We start from the raw sequence: 21,674 nt of genomic DNA, 5'->3' as shown, positions 1-21,674 counted from the left end.
CGGTACCTGTTCAGCTCGGATCAGCTAACGCTCCGTCAGGCTGGAGTCGAGCTGTGAGAGCGTATCTCAGTAGGTTTCATGTTTGGCCGCTGATAATAATGCCGTTTTCTTTAGTTCATGTTAAATGAATACAGATGACCATTTGGATGCAGTCTGTTCCTCATATTTGCTGGTTCAGTTCTCCTCTGTCCTTCTTCACTAAACTGGACATCTCTGTAGTGTTTTTCCTGCCAAGCTGCTGTTTTTGATTGGTGAATCTTTTACATTTAACCGCGTGTCATTCATACTGGTTTCTGAGCTGATACGTTATAATTTATTTTTACTCTGTAATGTTATGAAAATTAAAGTAGCAAATTAAAAGTGTTTCATTAAAAATAACTCAAATAAGAGTAAAAGTAAAAGATTTAATTCTACTCAAAAAAACGTTACAGGGAAAACTGTACTCAATTACAGTAACGAGAGTAAATGTAATTTGTTACTTTCACCTCTGGAATTTTCCATCCAGTACATAAAGTTTAGTATGTAAATAAATCCAATATAATAGAGACTTGTGTGACAAATGCAGTGTAGTTGATGTTGATCCACCAAAACTAAACTTGCCCAGTCTTGTTAAGATTTGATATCAGAGACACTCTAATGTGACTGAATGTGCTCCAACTGGTTTTCTCTTTCTAAGTAAAAGGAAGTTACAGCTGGTTCATCATTCAGTCTAAACTCCAGTAGAGAAGCTGAGTGTGTATTCAGGAGTGTGATATAATAAACTGGTCGACTGTGAGAAACTACAGATTGTATTATCATATATGAGCTGATGAGTGTCTCTGCTGTAGGACTGGAGATCCTGATAAAGAGCTGAAATTCTAACTGAAGACTCAGAAAGAATCGGAACACTGACCTCAGAATCAGGAGACTCTGCTCTCAGCTTTAAAGACTCTGAACATTGACCTCAGAATCAGGTAACTCTGCTCTCAGCTTTAAAGACCCTGAACACTGACCTCAGAATCAGGTAAATCTGCTCTCAGCTTTATAGACTCTGAACACTGACCTCAGAATCAGGTAACTCTGCTCTCAGCTTTAAAGACTCTGAACACTGACCTCAGAATCAGGTAACTGCTCTCAGCTTTAAAGACTCTGAACACTGACCTCAGAATCAGGTAACTCTGCTCTCAGCTTTAAAGACTCTGAACACTGACCTCAGAATCAGGTAACTCTGCTCTCAGCTTTAAAGACTCTGAACACTGACCTCAGAATCAGGTAACTGCTCTCAGCTTTAAAGACTCTGAACACTGACCTCAGAATCAGCTAACTCTGCTCTCAGCTTTAAAGACTCTGAACACTGACATCAGAATCAGGTAACTCTGCTCTCAGCTTTAAAGACTCTAAACTCTGACCTCAGAATTAGGTAACGCTGCTCTCAGCTTTAAAGACTCTGAACTCTGACCTCAGAATTAGGTAATGCTGCTCTCAGCTTTTAATGGATATTATTACTGATTTACTGCTTGTTTTTGACTTTCAGTGTGAAACAGACTCTCAAACTGAACTGAGGTTAGAGAGAGGAAGTTTTCAGTTCAGTGATCAGTTGATAAAATGTGAATGTGAGTAATATGAACAAGTTTGGTGTTTTCCAGTTCTGATTATTACTTTCTGTTGTTTTTTAACCTACAGATCTGTGTTCTATATTTATTCAACGTTGCTTTTAATTTGCGCTTCGATTTCCCTTCAGGGATCTTTTAAATATATTTATCTTTTTATGACTGTCTCTGTACAATACAGCTAAAGCCTCACAGCACTGAGTTGGAGGCAGCAAAATAAATTCTGATAATAATTGTTTAGTAAAACTGTTTACAGAAGAAGAAAAAAATCTACTTATCTTTGCATGGAAGTTAACAGAATAGCATTTCCAAGTAATTTTCTATTCGTCGAATCATCATGAAATTTTAACACATTCTAAAGAGCAGCTGGCATTTCCAGATTCTGTTAAAGCTTTAAAAAACAACAAAAATACATACAAAGTTTTGTTCTGAAAGAGATTATATACAGGGGCGATTTAATGCATGGGCTGAAGCCCAGGGCCCCTGAGGAATTTGTCTGATTGTCTTTTTTTTTTTTGTGAAATTTTTATTTCCCTTCCACTACCTGGGCCTACGCAAAATCACAGGTCTTAGGATTTTTTTTTTTCTGTGAGCGCTGTCACTGTATCATACCCTATCAAATCGTTACACTCTCCATGAAGTTCTGCCTTCTTTTCTAAGCCCTCCATTCACTGCACAGCAACCTTTGCTATCCACCATTGTTTCAAGCCTTCAGTTCATGTGGCAGTACGCTTTAGCCTACAGTGATTAAGTTTAGGTTTTAAAGTTTGCTGGGGTTTTTTCTCAGTTGTCTAATTTTGTCATCTTCATTGGGCCAACATGGCCGTGATGAGTGGATGCATGCTTTATAGTGAAGGGTGCTGCAGTGTTGATTGTGTTTACGTGAATCTTGTATTCTGGCTGATTTTCTGTTTTGTACTACCATAGAGAAGAAGTGTTGGATTAGGTAGTGTGATGTGACATTGCAGGACATTAGCGCATTTAGAAATTGTGTCTCAAACTCGCTGTTTTTGAGCCAAAAGGTATGAGTGAGGTGGAAACTGGCTTTCTGTTCAGCTTCTTATTCAAAGTTTCCATTTCTCCTAAAATGGTGCCACACATAACATTTGAAAAAGAACTAGACAATAAGAAGGTGGCTTTATGTTTTTGGATGCTGAGTGCAAATAGACAGACAGGGCCCACAAGCTGGTTAAAGTATGTCTCATGATAAGTCAGAGATATTCTGATACAATGGAAAAGGAGATTGTGTGTAATTATTTAAATTACCTTTTATATTTTAAATTACACTGTTCAGAATAACAGTGATTTGTGTGAAGAACACTAGTGGAGCTGTTCAGCCATCACATTAATCCTGACTGTCTTTTCAAACTACTGACCAGAAAACACTGTTGAGCTCATTAAAGCTGCACTCAGAGATCAGTGCAGCAGTCAGGCTGTTTTTTTTTTTAGTATTTCCACAGCAGATTTTTAGGGCTTTTCAGTTAATAACATGATCACTAAAACACACCATGTGTATCTCTGCATGCATCATTTTTGGAATAAGCAATCCCATAATTCTGTTCTGGGAATCATACAGCATTTGATCACTATCAGAACAAAACTATGTATCCCCAAAAAAGTAAAAAATAACAAAAATAGATAAGTTTCAGTGTAACTACATAACTGACCACACAACATCACTGATCTAAGTACTGACCACACAGCACCATTAACTGAGCTACTGACCACACAGCACCTCTGTTCTATCTACTGATCACAGAGCACTATGAATCAAACTACTGACCATGCAACATCATTGGCTCTACAGCTGACCACACAGCATCACTGACCAAAGTACTGACCAAACAGCATTGCTTATCTAACTACTTACCACAGAGTAACACTGATCTAACTACAGCCCACACAGTAACACCGCTGATCAAACTACTGACCACACAGCACTGCTGATGAAACTACTGACAACACAGCACTGCAGATCAAACTAATGACCACACAGCACTGCTGATCAAACTACAGCCCACACAGCACTGCTGATCAAACTACTGACCACACAGCACTGCAGATCAAACTACTGACCACACAGCACTGCAGATCAAACTACTGACCACACAGCACTGCTGCTTATTATTGACTTATTAATGCTTAGAAAAATGAATTATTGTGATGCATCTTTCTCTCTCTCCTCTCTCTCTCCCTCTCTCTTTGCCTCTCTTTCTCTCTCTCTCTCCCTCTCTGTCTCTTTGTCTATCTCTCTCTCTCTGTGCATGCTGGGAGTTGGGCGGTGTGAGAGTGCTGTGTGTGAGGGTGCTGTGGTGTGTTGGAGAGTTTTCACTTTTTCTTTTTCTCTCGTATCTTTCTTTGACTTTATTTTCTGATTGTTAGTGTTTACTGTGGTGTGTGTAGCCGCTGTGAGTGGTGAGAGGCCATGGCGCCTTCTCTGTCCCTCTCTAATGGCTTTAGACTTGCCCTAGCCGCTGAAGCTACAGTCGAGGACGTGCTTTTAGCGGTGGGCTACAAAGTTGGAAATGACCAAATTTACTCCGCCTCGCGAATTAATAAAGCTGTTGTCGTCTTTTTAAAAGACGAGCGTTTGGTAAATCATCTAGTCAAGAGCGGCATTTGGGTTTTGGAGACCTTTGTGCCGGTGTCTCCGCTTCAGACGCCGGCCACGAAGGTCACCATCTCCAATGTCCCGCCGTTTATTTCAAACGAACTAATCGCTAAGGAGCTGAGCCGCTTCGGAAAATTCGCCAGTGCGATATCGCTGATCCTGCTCGGCTGTACGGCCGCGGCGCTCAAACGCGTCCTGTCCTTCAGGCGGCGAGTGTTTATGTTTCTGAACAGCTCTGATAAAACGCTGGAGGCCTCTTTCCGCATCGCTCACAGAGAGAGCTCGTTCATGGTGTACGCCAGTACGGACAGCTTGAGATATTTTGAATGTGGTGATATCGGCCATAAGCGGTTTGCGTGCCCACATAAAAATCAGACGGCAGCTCAGGAGAACCGGGTCTCCACTGCGGCCGAGCGCAGGGAGACCGCCGAGGTGGATGTGACCCAAGACCCCGGTGAAGGCACGTCCTCGGCTCGGGAGGTGAACCGTGGAGAGGAGGTGAGTGAGCGTTTGGGTGTGGAGAATGTTCAGGAGAGTGAGGGGGATCAGCAGCATGCTAGTCAAGGTGAACGTGTAGCTGGTGTTGGGGTCAGTGGTGAGTGTTGTGCTGTAGTGGACAGTGGTGAGGTGGCTGGGCTGAGTGGTGAGGGGTGTAGCACTGCAGGGTCTATGTTTGTGAGTGAGTCTCAGTCTGAGTCAGTTGTGTCGGTGTAGGAGGGCATGGATGAGGAGGACAGGCTGTCAGAGGTATCTGATACGGGGGGGTGAAACTCTCAGGACAGCAGTGAAACTCTCAGGACAGCTCTACTCTATTGCAGTTGAGCCTTTTCTCTGCTTACTGAGGAAGAAGCTGTCAGGTTTGCAGTGTGGGATAAATTCCATTAAACTCACTGCTTATGCTGATGATATTACAGTGGTGATACGTCATGAAGCAGATGTGATGTTTTTAAAAGATTCTTTAAAGACTTATGAACAAGCCTTCTCTGCAAGACTAAACTGGGATAAGACAGAAGCTTAATGGTGTGGTCCGTGTGGGAATAGCTCTCTGCCACTACTTCCAGGTGGTATACAGTGGGGTAGGAAGGGGTTGAAGTTCTTAGGGGTCTGGTTAGGAACTGAGGAAGTTAAGGTTAAGAACTGAGAGGGGCTAATGGAGAAAGTGCGTGCCAAGTTGCTTAAATGGTCATGGTTGCTACCCCAGTTATCATATAGGGGGCGAGTTCTTGTCGCCAACAACCTTATAGCATCAACGTTGTGGCATAAGTTCACTGTGCTGAATCCATCTGGAGAACTGATTAATGCCATTCAGAGGGCGCTGGTGGACTTTTTCTGGAGTGGTCAGCACTGGTTGAGAGCTGCAGTGTTGTATCTTCCTGTGCAGGAGGGTGGACAAGGGCTGATGGATATCCGCTCCAGAGTCGCTGTCTTACGCTTACAGGCAGTGCAGCAGCTTCTGTATCACCAACGTCATGCTTGGATGGATCTGGCCTGTGCCCTTCTGCGGGTTGCTGGTCACATGGGCCTGGACAGACACCTGTTCTCCCTTTCGCTAGGAACAGTGGACTTAGGAGGTTTGACTCCTTTTTACTCAGCAGCTGTGGAGGCCTGGCAGCTTTTTTCTCTTTCAAGGGAGAGCTGCGCAGTTCCATCCAAGTGCATATTCGAGGAACCTTTGTTCTTTAACTCTGCATTTCCGACACTGTCCCGGGTCTCTGGTGCACTGAGGGTCAGCTTCTTGGAAGCTGGCATCAGTAAACTTGCCTGCACTAAAGTCTTGAATTTTTGGTCTCTCATTGATCTGCAGGAAACCAAATGACTGAGGTTGTGGGGGCAGGCTCGTCACCTAAAGGTAGCTGGCGGTCTCTGTACAAGAGGCCCATTGAAAAGAGAGTGGGAGACCTCCAGTGGAGGATTGTACATGGGATACTAGCCACAAACAGGCACGTGGCACGACTTGATCCTTTAGTTGGGGATGGGTGTCATTTTTGTGGGGTTTCTGAAACGTTGTTTCATATTTTCATACAGTGTTCTCCCCTATGCCAGATTTTAAATTTAGTTAGAAATTGGGGTTTAGCGATTTTGGGTGTCTTCGACCAGAACTTATTTCTCTACGGACCAAAGTATTCTGTCTCGAGGAGGGACGAGGTCATACTTTTAAACTTTTTGTATGGAGCAGTGGAACTGGCTATTTGGTGTAGCAGGAAGAACAGGATCAAAGGGCGCGGGGGAACTGATCCTGATTTAATGGTGAGGGGTTTGGCGTCAAGGCGACTCCTGTTGGAATATGCCTACTATACCCTAACTGATGATGTAGACACTTTCTTTGCTGTGTGGGGGGTGGGGGGCTTCATCTGTGAGCTGGACGATCAGGGTGGGTTTGTAATAACTTTCTGAAGGACACAGTTTGTGGTGTGTTTGGAAAACTCATGTTTTGTTAATGGTTTAATCTGGATAACAAAGGTTTTTTTGTGTTATGTTTTTGTTATGGTATGTTAAATAAAGGTGCTTAAAAGTCTAAAAGTCTCTCTCTCTGTCTCTCTTTCTATGTCCCTCTCTCTCTCTCTCTGACTCTCTCTTTCTCTCTCTGTGTCTCTCTCTGTTTCTCTCTCTCTCTCTCTCTCTCTCTTTCTCTCTCTCAGTATTATTGTGTTCAGCCACTCCTGTGTGTGGAATCTGGAAGTAGTTCATGTTTTTCTAATGAAATCATTCAGACACTCATTGAGTTGTGAACCTGAACTGAAACCATTTCTCTGTGAACAGAAACACAGTAACTTCCTGAAGTTCTCCTGTAGTAACTCTGTCACTGAGCTTCATGCTGTATTTCTCTTCATGTATGAGTGGAACATTAGAACCTGTTTAATCTGACTGTACATGGATGATGTAGGTAATAATGAGACCATTAAAACAGCAGCACTGCTGTCTGTCTGGATTTCTCGGTCACATACAGACAGTCTGTTCAGTGTTTACTGACTTTACACACATATAAACCCAAAGCCCTGAGTATTTATACATCAATATGAAGTTTTATATGCAAATACACGTTCGAAGAGTTTGATTTGACCCCAGATACACTTTTAATATAATGAGAGTAAAATGTGCTCCAACTGGTTTTCTCTTTCTAAAGAAAAGGAAGTTACAGCTAGTTTGTCATTCAGTTTAAACTCCAATAGAGAAGCTAAGTGTGTGTTTAGGAGTGCGATATAATAAACTGGCGACTGTGAGAAACTACGGATCGTATTATTATATATGAGCTGATGTGTGTCTCTGCTGTAGGACTGGAGCTCCTGATAAAGACGGAGCTGAAATTCTAACTGAAGACTCTGAAAGACTCTGAACACTGACCTCAGAATCAGGTAACTCTGCTCTCAGCTTTAAAGACTCTGAACACTGACCTCAGAATCAGGTGACTGCTCTCAGCTTTAAAGACTCTGAACACTGACCTCAGAATTAGGTAACTCTGCTCTCAGCTTTAAAGACTCTGAACACTGACCTCAGAATCAGGTAACTCTGCTCTCAGATTTAATGGATATTATTATTGCTATTTCTGCTCGTTTCCAGTGAGTGAAACACTTTCAAACTGAAACTGTCAGAGAAGTGAATTTTATGCGCGAATCGGGTGATATTTTATTGAAATGTAGGAATGTGGAGTTTAAGACTGTCTTTACACCTGATTTGTTTGCTAAAGTCCTCATCAGAGTTTGGATTTCTGTGATAATGTACCATTTTCGTTTGGTTAGTTTCGTACTGGAAAAGACAGTCAATAAAACAAGTTTATACACATGCAGTGTTTCCTCAAGATGTTTTCAGGCTAGTAGACCCTTCACAGATACCAGTGTAGTTATGTGAATGCGGTGTCAGCAAACACATGGAGGCCATTGTAGTATCATCATGAAGAGTAATTTTTATAATGCACTTTATGCTTTTCTACATTTATTTTCAAGAAGTGTGATTGTGATTGTGGTTTATTTATATTCAGTTAATTTATATATAAAGAGTTCATGTATGACTGAATGCTGTAGAGTTCATAATGAGTCAAATAATATTTTGCATATTTTTTCTGTAGAAAAGCTCATTCTATGGCAGAATTATTTTGAAAATGCTTTAGTATTGATTGCTTTACAGCTTTACTCCAACTGACTAAAGCCTCATTGACATGTTTTGAGAATAAAGACTGAAAAAAAATCTGAGCAGGTAAACCTGTGTAAATAATTAAATTTTAAATTCAGCCATTTCTGCTAACTGAGGTAAGTTTAGAAGATAAAGACCGTAGGCTGTCAGCAAGTGAATCAAGTGACTGGAGACAGAGTGAAAAAAGACAGAATCTTTCTGATCAATAATGTTACAGTCTGAGCTTATTTTTTGTTTCTGCTCTGCTCTTATCTCATCTGTCCAAACTCAAACAGTTGGTGTACATGGTACTGGGGGGAAGGGGTGGGGTTTAGAAATGTGGCAGAAAGGGGGAGTTTATAATTTTCATAATCAGTGGTTTCACAGATCTTGGCATTCTTAAGGAAATTACTCAACCATTGTTTATTGGAAAATTACTTGAGTAATTGAAGTCACAAGCTGAGAACATTTCTGAGTTGACTCGGCTACATCGTTGGAAATAATCTACAAACAAAACTAATGCAAATTATGATGTTACATGAGAAAAATGTTTTGAGTCCTGAGACTGAAACAAGTGCTCCACTAGTGCACGTTTACACTTAGTGTAGACAGGTTGAGAAAGAGAGAAAGATGAAGTCAGGCTGTGTTCTGTGATGAACTGACAGAACAATGAGTCCCTAATGATGTGGTACCATCTTAAAGGTGAGATTAAAGTGTAAATTTATCTTTCTTAATGCATTTTTAGATGCAACCCCATTTCCAAAAAAAGTTGGGCTGCTGTGCAAAATATAAATAAAAATAGAATTCAATGATGTTCAGATCATTCAATCAATTAATTAATAAGACAACATATCAAATTGAAACTGAGAAGTTTTTCAAACATTTCAACGTCAAACATTTTGCTGGCATCAAATTTAAAGTGGGCATATATGTATATTTGTCAGAAGACAATAAAATTTCTCAGTTTCAACACTGATATGTTGTGTTTGTGCTATTTTCAATTAACTATAAGGTTTAAATGATTTGCACATAATTGCATTTTATTTTTATTTACATTTTGCACAGCTTCCCAACTTATTTGGAAATGAGGTTGTAAGTTACATTCGAAACACAGAACTTTAAATAATTCTTTATTCAATCAGATCAAACAATGGTCTGAAAATTACAGCAATACTTTTTTAATTTTAGTGTGTGATGTTTTCTCACACAAAGCAGTTTCTGTTTTGTCCATGTACATCATGCTCATGAAGAATTTCACATAAATCATACACTGTGCTCACACCTCACCACCCCTAGTCTGATCACATTAATATTTAGGACACTAAGGAAAAAGAAATCAGAGCACAACAGAATTATTGTAAAAAGTTTATGGGGAACCTGTATTAGTTTACATTTCCTTATATGGCTGTAAACCTCCAAAACTGTATTTTATACATGTCAACAGGCAATGGGTTTACACCTGGTAACTAGCTAGCTAACAAGCACTTGCAATAAAACATATGCAACAGCTTTGAAGTTTAATAAATAGCTGACATTTTTTCGAGTAAGTGCAGTAATGAGAGTGAACGAAAGTCATTATTTCTCACCTCTGCTCAATACTGATTTCATTTTAATAAGAACCAAGATGTAGCAGTGTACTGTACTGTACCCAAGAGTCCTGTCACTAGTTTATTCAGAACACTTTACTAAACACATTACAAAACCTTCACATCAAAATGCTGTATGACAATTTAATGAATATACTTTGAAGACTGAAGACTGTACTAAAAAGCTGAATTTTTCCTTTGTGACAGTCAATAAAATAATGCTCATCACATCATCTTTACCACAGCTCATATAGCACTGTCATAATAATGACAGTATACCGAAACTACTGTAGAGTGTCTCAGTTCTGTTGAACCTGAAGCTGTAAGAGCTAAATCAGCATCTTACCTTATAATATTACAAGAGATTATTTAGGAAAGCGATTCCTAAAGTTATCTCTAAAATCATCAAGAAAATGGCGAGAAAATATCTAATTGTTCCTACATATTTCTCCAGTATAATGCACATCACATTTTGAAGTGCTGTACTAGTGCATGTAATGTATAGGAATGTGAAATGTCATTAATTTGCACTATATTTATGAAACATGAATGTCTTTCAGGTGTAATTAAGTGAACAACAATGAATGAGGTATATCTTTTGAATATCATGCACATAGAATTGTTTTGGTTTCCTCAAAAACAGGAATTAAAAAAAATGTATATTTTAATATCTTTTCATGTATGTATTAAACATCAAAGAGTATGTTTTCAGTTTATTAAAATATATGCTTGCTACTTATTAATGAATGTATTCAATGAATATTTCAAACTGATTATGTAATTATAATGAAGTGTTACTGTACTGTTCATGAATATACCATGAATGCTTCATGTACATGTACTTACTGTTTGTTAAGTGTCTAAATTAGGATAATCGTTAAATTATAGTTTAGTTTCTGCTCAGTGTGCAAGGTTTATGCTGCTTGAAGTTTTGTAGTTAAATGGTTCATCTTGCATGCAATTAGTGCTCTAATTTTGCTTTTTGACTCTTCAGACTGTTTTTCAGCAATGATGCTTCTGTGTGTGATGCTACTGATTTTCTCTGGTTTCATGGAGTCCACGTCAGGTATGTGTCTGTCATGTAAAAAGCTGTGTATCTGAGGGAGAAATGTGCATTAAACATGCAAGTAAAAGAGCATTCACCTGATTCATTAGAATTGGTAACTTACTTAAATATTACCTTACTTACCTTAGCTTACCTTACAATTGATATAATTTAAGTAATTATAGAAGAAAAATGTAAAAAAAAAAGACATTCTTTGATGTAATGTACCAATCAATTAAATCAGAAAAAACAGATCCTCATCTATTATTCTGTATTTATAACATACTGCTTAAAGTACAACTGATTTTCATATGTAGTTCCATGATGCCCTCATTATTTCACGTATCAGCCATTCAGACACTTCCATGGTCTTATGAGATATTCAAACATGTAGCCAACGGTGCTGCCCTGTAGTTCAGCCACATAAGCAGAAGACCTCAGGTTCATTGGCTGAGACATTAGTTTAGATCAGGGGTGTTGAAACTTTTTCAAAGAGGGCCAGATCATACCATGTCAAAATGTCTGTGAGTCAAAATATAATTTGCAAATAATTCAAAATATTAAGTTTTAGAAATATCCGCATATGGAATTTGAGCTTTCTGTGAGCTACCATGTTTCCTGTCACTGTATAAAATATGCACTAGGCTCATTTTATTGTTGGATTGCTCAGAGCAATTTGGAACGGTAAGCTCTTATAACCAATAATTAAATTGTTTAAGAGTAACAATAAAACATGTCTTATGTAATAGTTATTATCCTATTAAAGTGTTTATTTGTTCCAAAATATAATGAGACAAACCAAACAAAAATTTTATATTAAATAAATTTTAACTAAACAACTGAATTTGCTCTGATAAGAAGTTGGTGCTGTTCTCAGTGTTTGTACTTTATGGCTGTAGTCTTGACTTCAGTAATTAAGCTGAAGGTCTAGTCAGAGAAGAAAGACTCAAACTTTAGTTAACTTTGGTATCACATGGCGGTGCATTGCACTATAACTTTAAGGTGCTGATGCAATGTTCTGGCTGGTGGGCCATTCTTAACACACTCTTATACAGAAGCCATGGGCCAATTAAAATCTGTCCGTGGGCCCCATTTGGCCCTGAGGCTGAACTTTGGACACCCCTGGATTAGATGAATTATGAATTAAAAGAACAACTGTGCTGGAGCATGTTAGCACTCAGTTTGCAGAATAATGTGTAAAAAAAAACAGAAATCAGTGATTTTTTTCATTTATATAATTTCATATATACAATTACATACACTGAAATGTTTTTTTTTAAATACTACTGTTTTGTTATACACTATATTTTCCATTACAGTGAACTTTAAAGTAGTTGGCCGGGCTGAGTCCCTTGTTGTTGACGCTGGTGAAGATCTGATTCTGCCCTGTTCTCTCCAACCCAACATCAGTGCTGTGGATATGATGGTGGAGTGGATTAGAACAGATTTGAGTGATAATAGATTAGTTCATCTCTATAAAGACCATAAAGATACAAATGATAAGCAGATTAAGTCGTACAGAGGAAGAACAGCTCTATTTAAAACTGAACTGCAGAAAGGAAACACCTCACTGAAACTCTCAGGAGTCCAAGCTTCTGATCAGGGAGTTTATCAGTGTTATATTGAGTCTGGGTCCCTGTATGATGACATCACTGTTCATGTTGAAGTTAAAGGTGAGTGATAACAGTTTCATTGCTTGACTTATTATTATTATATTATTATAAATATTTATGTTGAAGTTAAAGGTAAGAGCCATTGCAATTTCATTGTATGATTAGTTCTGATTTATTAACTTCCAATAATGCATTAATTAATCAGTAACAGTTTACAGTATAGGTCTCAAATTAGTTATTAATTTTTAAGTTATCAATTTTGCTTTATTGGTATATTACTTAACATTTGATTAAGCAGTATTTATTATTTAGTAATGGATTAAGAATGTAGTATTTGAGTACATTGTTAAACTGATAGTTTGTCTTTTGTTCCTAGTGTATTTACTGTGTACTAATTTCTGCTTATTGTATTGCCAACAAATTCATGTGTATTTACTCAAAAAGAACAAAATTACACTTCTAGTAGTTACAATTAAATCAATCTACTGTTAAATCATTAAATATTTCCTCCATTAATTAACCAGGTACTAAGTAATAACCATGCTGAATTAACAGTTAACTAATATATCAATAATAGTTAATTACTTGTTAACAACAGAATTAAGTATAGCTTTGAGACCATCAAGTGTTACTAACTCATCATTACATAAAACACCACATACAGTACTTTAGATTCTTAAATACAAAATTTGAAATTATGCCAGCATAGCATTCAGTGTCAGAGACAAGCATACTCTACATGTTACCATTAGGGCTCGGCGATAAAATGATAATGATAAATATCGCGATATAACTTTCCTTGATAGAACTATAAGAAGTGTTTGATAAATCTTCGATATAATACACCATTCTCACACTTCCATGTTCTAGCGACAGCCCTGGTAGCTGTAAGGAAAGCGACACTACTCGGCTGTCGCCAGGAAAGGGCGCACTTCAGAGTTTTCCGACATGATTAGAGAGGGAGGGGGTGACGAGTAAAATGAGTCACCAAATATACTGAAACATGGAGTTATACATGTTTGAGTGGAGCGACCGGCGATCTGTTCTCCTGTGACCGAGTCTGAGTGACAGGATAAGTGGCGTAACTGTACTGTCCTACAGTGAACTCACCCCTGTCTGTACATCCTAACCAGCTTTAGCAGCATTAAATCACGTCTGCTCCTCACCACTACAGCACAACGAAAGTGAAAGAAAGAACTGGGTTCGTGTTAGTTACAGCCCTGATTTAAACAAAAGTAAACTGAGGAAGCTGTGAGGCATTGGAAAGTAGGAGAGTGCTATCTTTCTGGGCTAGCTGTTTTTAGCAGCTGGCTAACTTGAAGCAGTGCTCTGTCACTCGCACAGCACAGCGAATTGATGTTATTGTAGATCAAACAACAAAAAAAGTTGATTTCAGTTTAAACATAGCTAAAAATAGGAATACTGTAATACACTCTGACATGGATGTGGTAGGACTGATAGCAGTAAGGCAGTGTGATCTATTACTGACGTACCGAGCCAGCTAATGTTTGCTGTTCGTACAAAGTTGACGTTATTGAGAAACAAAACCATTTAGCACTAAAGTGCTAAACTTTCTTAAATTATGCATATTACAAAAACTGCAGCCGTGCTTTTCCAGCTGGTAAAAACAGCCAACCAGAAACTTTCTCCCACTCTCCCAAGACAGATTTGTGAAATGTTCCACTGTTTGGCGAGTGTTTGTCATGTTCTGACCATAAAAGATATTTTTGGCCACATTTCATAAAAAACTTCTAAATATTTCTTGCACATAGTCATTCTAAATTCTGAACTATGCTTAATATATCACAAAATAAGTACAATTTTATCTGGTTTGTATTTCAGGAAAAGGTTTTCATGCTTGGAAGATTGCCATCATCTGCATTTTAATGTTTGCCATTGTATTAACCGCCTTTACAGCTTACATCTTGAAAGGTAATTTTTTAATTCAGAATTTTCAGGAATAAGTTATATTAAAAAACATTTTCCGTATGGACTGTATACATGTGCAAAAAAGATTATGTTGTGCAATGTCATGACTTCTGGGAGACTGTATAATTTAGCATGATCACATTCAAAAAGCTGAACTCCTTGTCAGGTTCTTTAGTGCTAAAAATTATCAGTAAATATTTATAATTAATTTCTGTGCACCTCACTTCCTCTATATGGACCACATTCACTTTTTAACTTGTTGATTTTTTAAAATCACATTTTAATACTTGTTTTAAAGCATCAGGAGGTTGCCAGAACTGGCAAAGTTACATTTCAGTAGTACAAGGAAAAAATGGTGCTTTAATTATTCAAATTAAAATAATATTTAAATGGGTCAAGTGGTTCCAAATTAATAAAATATATTACATCAACATAATTACCAAAACAGATGAACTAAAAATCTGATCGTGCTGATGTAACATTTTATTCATCCTATTTCATTACAACAATATAGTCCACACATATTTTTATTTTTATGAACACAAGAGCAGTGCAGGATGTGCCTTAATGCAACCATAATTATCATTCGATTAACTAAGACTGCAGTTTATCACATAAACTGTGCCCAGCCCTGACCAATAACTATGCAGGGTTCAAAAGAGGCAGTGAAATCATGGAACCACCAACAAGCTCAAGACAAAAAAGAAACTGAAAGTTCTGTAATTATGACATGGCAGTCTTAGTAAGTAATTTCCCACCAAAGCATTCTACAATGATGTAATTCAATTCCAGTGACAGAAATCGAGTTTGTATAACACAGACTGTGAGTGCATACTGCGGTCACATCACTGAATGTTTTTACATATGTACATCTGGGGGCTGTTTTATGAATTATTCTGTCAAAGGGTCAATAACAGAAACACACATATTATGCATGTTAATCAAATACTTTAAGGTAAATGTATTCAAATTTGAACAAGTCATAGCACTGCACTTATTAGATATGCTAAGTCATATTTGTCCTTATTCACAGGAAATAGGATTAATAACATTTGATAACATAAATGGTCAAAAAGCAATTTTGAGTGGTCCAGCTTAAAAATAAGTGTAAGAGTGAAAGAATTATGGGGATACTGCATAAATCATAGTTGTAAATAAATAAATAAATGTTGCAATAATAATACCTATTGACCTATTAAATGTCACAGATGAAATTAGATTAACCACCTATAAGTTTCTTATTGTTGCATCTCTAAATTTCAGTCTAGCTTACCATTTGATTACTTTCTATACAGAATGAAGTGCTCTTTTTTTGTGGATTGTTATGCATAAGAATTTCATTTTCAAAAGATTGAACTTTTATTAATTTGATATTTTCTTCAAAGTCAGTTTACACAGCACTTTGATCAACCAGGTTTGTCAGCAACCTCATGTTAGTGAGGTTAAAAATCTGAGTGCAAGTTGACTCTCAAAAGCTTCATACATGAACTGATCAGTCTGTATATTTAATGAGGATATGTAGAAACTGATATTGCTGTCTTTAGACATACCCACATTATAAATAAATAAAGTGTATTGGCACTTCTAAAGAAATGTATTTTACTGAAATAATCTGATTTTAAACATCGCTGTAGGGCAGTCGTCTTTGAACTGGTCCAAAAGGGTTTAGTTAGAGGGGTGCATTAGGTTGCAATGATTATCTGGTCAGAGTCTGTTCCTTGAGCCAGATGCCTTCCCTTGTATGGAGATGAGATGTGTGTGTTAGGGGAAGAGGGAAAGGAATTTGCAAGCGTCATAAACTCAGTGTGTATTCAGAATTACTTTTGTCCTCCTTAGAGTGTTTTAAAAGGGATATTCTGAGGCAGTCCATTAACATTTCAGGGTGATCGGTCGTTTTGAGGCCAGATGAGGGGGTGTTGGGAGATAATCAATAGGTGGGGGCCATAAATTCATTAGTCAGATTTTCTTCTGACAATGCCTGGGGGATTGTTCTTGGCATTTCAAGTTAAAGCTTTAACTTTGTCCAAACGTTCTGATCAGTTTAAGAATGAAAAATAGCCAAGTCCACTACACAGAATACAATCACCAAGTATCAGCATTTTGAAGCATATATGTATTGAAATGAAATGAAAGATCAGCTTATTCAAATTTAGAAGAAGGAGCAGAAGAAGTCTTGTATATCTCTACTGAAACAAAATAATTATTTTTCTCTAGGCACACCTGCATGACACTAAGGCTATGTTCAAACAGCAGGTAAAAGTGGCCCAAATCTGATTTTCTCACCAAATCGATTTTTTTTGTTTGGCTGTTCACATTGTCTTTTAATTGTGACCTATATTTGACATCGGTCTGAACAGTTTGGACCTGCATGCGCAAATGAACAGTGCTTCACATGGCGCCTCCTCCAGAGGTAAATAATCATGACTATGTACGAACGGCAGTCGCTCCCAAAGGTTTCAGTTTCATCTTCGTCAGCACCACAGGAGCGATCATGAAGTTCCAATGACTGATAGCTGGGCTCATCACCCAGAATGTGTTCTAGCTAGCATTAAAAAAGGCATGTTATTCGGCCACGGTCACTTCTTTGGTTTGCGTCCTCGGATTCTTTAAACTTTGCTTTCAGAGTTTTAACTGTTCTTTCATGCTGCAGCCTCGGTCTCCTACGGCCACTTTCAGCCATTTCTTTCGAAACCTCTTCGAACACGGAAAGGTTGTGATAAGTCTCTACTAATTTTTCGGTACGGAAACATCAGCCTAAATGTTTATGAGGTCACAGCAGTGCAAAATTATGACGAATGTCGAGTTGGATTGACGTACAAGCCGCATAATCTGGCTGTTCAGACTGAGTCACATTGCCGACTGGCTGGCTATTCAGACTGAGTCAGATTTCAGTACCACATATGAAAGAGTCTCAAATCGGAATTTAAAAATGTCAGATTCAATGTGTTTTTTGCTGTTCACACTGCCACACAGATGACACGTCTGTGTCACACATGAGGAAAAGTTTGGATTTGGGCCACTTTTACCTGCTAAATCTGATTTTCTCACCAAATCCAATTTTTTTGTTTGGCTGTTCACATTATCTTTTAAATGTGTCCTGTATGCAACATCAATCTGAACAGATCAGCTTCTAAACCGACCTGCATGCACAAATGAACAGTGCTTCACATGACACCTCATCCAGAGGTAAACAGTCTTGACTATGCAGCATGAAATGCCAAGTTTCGAGTGGGATTGACGTAAAAGTTGCATGAATTCTGATCTGGCTGCTCAGACTGAATCGTATTGCCACAGATCGGCTACAGGTCAGATTTCAGTACAACATATAAATGAGTCTCAAAGTGGAATTGAAAATGTCAGATTCAGTGTTTTTTTGCTGTTCACACTGCCACACAGATGACACATCTGTGTCACATATGAGGAAACGATTGGATTTGGGCCATTTTTACCTGCTGTGTGAACAGAGAATCAGAGAAGGGAGGAAGAGCTAGGACCAGAGAATCAGTGCTCTAGTCCTGCTGCTGAAATAAAAGGTTATCTTTGGCACTGTAACAGAGGGGACAAATAACATAAATGTAGTTTATTACATAGAGTGCTTCTGAGTCAGACACTGAGAGCACAGGTGAATCTATGAAGTAGTATGTACACAAATGTGCACAAATTCCCATAGACACACTCCAAAATCTTGTGGAAAGCCTTCCCAGAGAAGTGGAGGCTGTTATAGCCAAAAAGGGGGACTCTATATTACTATCCTATTCTATGTAGTTATACTATTATAGCTCTGTATTCTTTTCTATGGAATTGTATGTCCAACAAGCTCAAATGGCTGGTGTAGGTGACCACATACTTATGGATTATCATTACTTATCATTAACCCCTTAACATTCCAGGCTTATTACATAAAAAGGCTTATTCAGTAACTAGAGGGACTTCAATGCAAACTAACTAATAGAGCTATTCTTAGGTTATAGAAATGTATAATACCAGGCGACAAATTCATCAGAACCAAATCTGGTTCTGATGAATTGAATTGAAATCTTCCTACAAGGGCCAGCTCTGTCCTGGGAAGCCCACTAGACCCAGTGCAGACGGTGGGAGACAGGAGGATGTTAGCCAGACTAGCATCCATGCTGGAGAACAACTCCCGCACTGGGCAGCTACTTCAGTGAACGGCTGCTTCACCCCAAGTGTGTGAAGGAGCACTATCGCAGGTCCTTACTTCCTGCTGCTGTTAGACTGTACAACCAGCACTGCTCCCAGTAGAACCTCCTCCACCCACCATTAGACCTCACACACCTACAGAACATAAACTGTGAATTTATCACCTTTTCCTGTGTGCAATATAATCAACACTCCATGTGTAATTATTTTTAAAAAAAATCTTTATAGTGTAATATTTTTTTAGATTTGTATTTATAATTGTTTATATTGTTAACTCCTCACCATCCCGTATAATATAAACATAAAATATATAAAATAATGTAATATAAACCAGTACCTCATGTGAATTTTGGGCAAAATATCCTTACAGTATAAATATCCTAGCTTTTTATAATTCTTTATATTGTTAATTCTTTGTGAAGGATAGAGTTTATATTTTTTATCTTATCTTTTTACTTTTAGTATTATATATATATATATATATATATATATATATATATATATATATATATAATATATATATTGTTTTTTTAGTAACAAGTAACAAACCGTAAAAAACCTTGTTAAGTACTTAACAAAATTAATTACTTGCTTGTTAATTCTTTTTCTTAAATGCCTTGCTTACCCTTTGCTGCTGTAACACTGTGAATTTCCCCGTTGTCAGACTAATAAAGGATTATCTTATCAAAATGACTTTTTAATTCTGTGGCACTTTAAGATGGTGGTTTCTGAAAGATTTCCATTGTTTCTCTCTAATTTTAGATAAATTCTCAAAAAAGCAGCTTTCTCCTGCGCAATGTTCATTCATAGCCTACATGCGTGTCCAGTCAGAGAATATGAAGGAAGACTTGGACCTGAAGAAATTTAACACATCAGAGGAAGGATACAGAAGACTCATCCCAGCTATCACAAACTGCAGAAAGGCTCGGTGAGTCTAAACATAACCATTATTAAGCTAATACTGTGGTATAATAAATGGACAAAATGTTAAAAGTCTAGGGAGTCTAAAAAAGGTTAATGAAAAATTATAAAAGATTATATACAGCCTACACAGCCTCACCAGCTTTGCGAAATGACCTTCACACTGTTTTTCTATAACGTTTCGCTCAAAAAAAGTGAAGTGCTAAATGGACAGGAACAGAATTTACATAGGCTAAGAATACTTTCATTTGATCAACATTTTATTTGTTGTGTTGAAAACCTAGACTTTTTTCACCAAATGTATTCACAAAACACTACCGTACGAAGACGGTCCAGAGAGATGTTTTTGTCTCTTGCCATACCCCGGTGGTTTAACATTTAGTCCTATTTAATCTATTAGCATCTACTCCTGTACTGCTTTGTTTTATACAGAGTTTATAATTTCCTTTGCCTTAGAATAAAAATCGAAAGTCTCCTGCAATTATGTGCATGCTTTTCTGTTAGGTTTCATCACTAGGTGATTACCTAATTTTTTTAGGGCAGCCACTGGGATCCAGTGTTGGAATCAAGTCATGAGTGCATTCAACTATTAAATTTAAGTCAAGAACCCATTTACCAGTTTAATTCTGCTGAAAGAGCAATGGACAGTGGGGGACTGTGGGAGAATATAGCCTGTTTGATGGTTACTGGTCCCAGCTGTGTCAATCTGATAAGAAGTTTAGGTTTCAATGCATTTCAATTTGCACACCTGAAGTATAGGTAATGGAGAAAATTCTCCATTACCTAAACCAACAAAATTCTGTGAATTAATGCATTTATCATCCCCACTACTGCAGGATAATGGTGGTAATTTGGTGTAAAGGTTGTTTTTCATAACGTACTGAGTTTAGTAAAAGTATAAATATATCACTGCAAATCCAGCACACCATGACAGCACTATATGCACCTGTGAATAGATTTTTTGAAGTAAATAGTATGGGCAGGGGTTCACCACTCTGTGAAAAACTGCATGGACAAATAGTGCAACAATGCAGGAATAACATTTCTCAATGTAAAATGCCAAGTAACTTGGAGATTTCATCATCTACAGTACATAACATCATTAAAAGACTCAGAGACTCTGGAGAAATCTCAGTATGCAAGGAACAAGGCTGAAAACCAATATTGGGTCGCTGTGATCTTTGGGCCCTCAGGTGACACTACATTATAAACAGACATGATTCTGTAGTAGAAATCACTGCATGGGCTCAAGTGAGCAGTTTGTTGCTCCATCCACAAATGCAAGTTAATACTCTACAATTCAAGGGGGAAATCATATGTAACCAGGATTCAGAAATTTTGCTGCCTTCTCTGGGCTTGGGCTTATTTAAGATGGACTGAGATGAAGTGGAAAAATGTTCCATATTCAAAAGAATCAAAATTTGAAATTCTAATTGAAAATCATGGACGCCACATCCTCTGAGGTAAAGAGAAGAGGGATTGGCTTGTTGTCAGCACACAGTTCATTGGCCAGCATCTGTGTTGGTATGGGGGTGCATTTGTGCACATGACATGGTTGACTTGCACATCTCTGAAGGCGCCATTAATACTGAATGACATATACAGGTTTTGGATCAACATATACGGCCATAGCCATCCTGATTTCGGCAAGACAGTGCCAAACCACATTCTGCATGTATTAGAACAGCGTGGCCAGCAAGTCCAGGAGCTAAACTGTGGTCCAGACATGTCATTCATTGAAAACATTTGGCACATTATGAAATGAAAAATATGAAAAAGAAGACCCTGAACTGCTGAGCAACTGAAATCCTATATCAGAGAAGAATGTGAAAACATTTCACTTTCAAAATTACAGTAATAGGTCTCCTCAGTTCTCAAATATTTATAGTGTGTTGTTAAGAAAAAAGGTAATGCAACACAGTGATAAACATGTCCCTCTCCCAACTTTTTTGGAATGTGTTGCTGGCATCAAATTCAAAATTGGTGTAAACTTTTTAAAAAACAATGAACAGGAGGGAGCGAAGGTAATGTGTCTCCACATTACCATGTCGGTGCAAGACTAAAAGCTAGTATCACAAAATACAATGTCAGTATTAAACTTTTCTGATAATT

General features: G+C 37.8%; 1 protein-coding gene across 6 annotated transcripts in view; it reads left to right on the top strand.

Annotated features, from left to right (window-relative positions):
• Window positions 1-848: 848 nt before the first annotated feature.
• The window catches only part of LOC118803726 (ribonuclease inhibitor-like), a 62,961-nt gene continuing 42,135 nt past the window's right edge, over window positions 849-21,674 (top strand). For 4 of the 6 annotated variants that reach the window (XM_036564214.1, XM_036564213.1, XM_036564210.1 and 1 more), the window contains exons 1-7: window positions 849-953; window positions 7,474-7,553; window positions 10,454-10,482; window positions 10,888-10,959; window positions 12,258-12,611; window positions 14,394-14,483; window positions 19,404-19,569. In XM_036564214.1, coding sequence (XP_036420107.1) covers window positions 10,902-10,959; window positions 12,258-12,611; window positions 14,394-14,483; window positions 19,404-19,569 — 668 coding nt within the window. In that variant the 5' untranslated portion in view covers window positions 849-953; window positions 7,474-7,553; window positions 10,454-10,482; window positions 10,888-10,901. Of the gene's footprint in view, window positions 954-1,538; window positions 1,593-7,473; window positions 7,554-10,453; window positions 10,483-10,887; window positions 10,960-12,257; window positions 12,612-14,393; window positions 14,484-19,403; window positions 19,570-21,674 lie in introns of those variants that run through there. The other 2 variants (XM_036564212.1, XM_036564211.1) reach the window with 2 other exon arrangements.

This window comes from Colossoma macropomum, unplaced genomic scaffold (assembly GCF_904425465.1).
Source record: "Colossoma macropomum unplaced genomic scaffold, Colossoma_macropomum, whole genome shotgun sequence".
NCBI lineage: Eukaryota > Metazoa > Chordata > Actinopteri > Characiformes > Serrasalmidae > Colossoma > Colossoma macropomum.
Note: the sequence above shows the minus strand (reverse complement) of the source record. Positions and strands in the feature narration are given on the sequence as shown.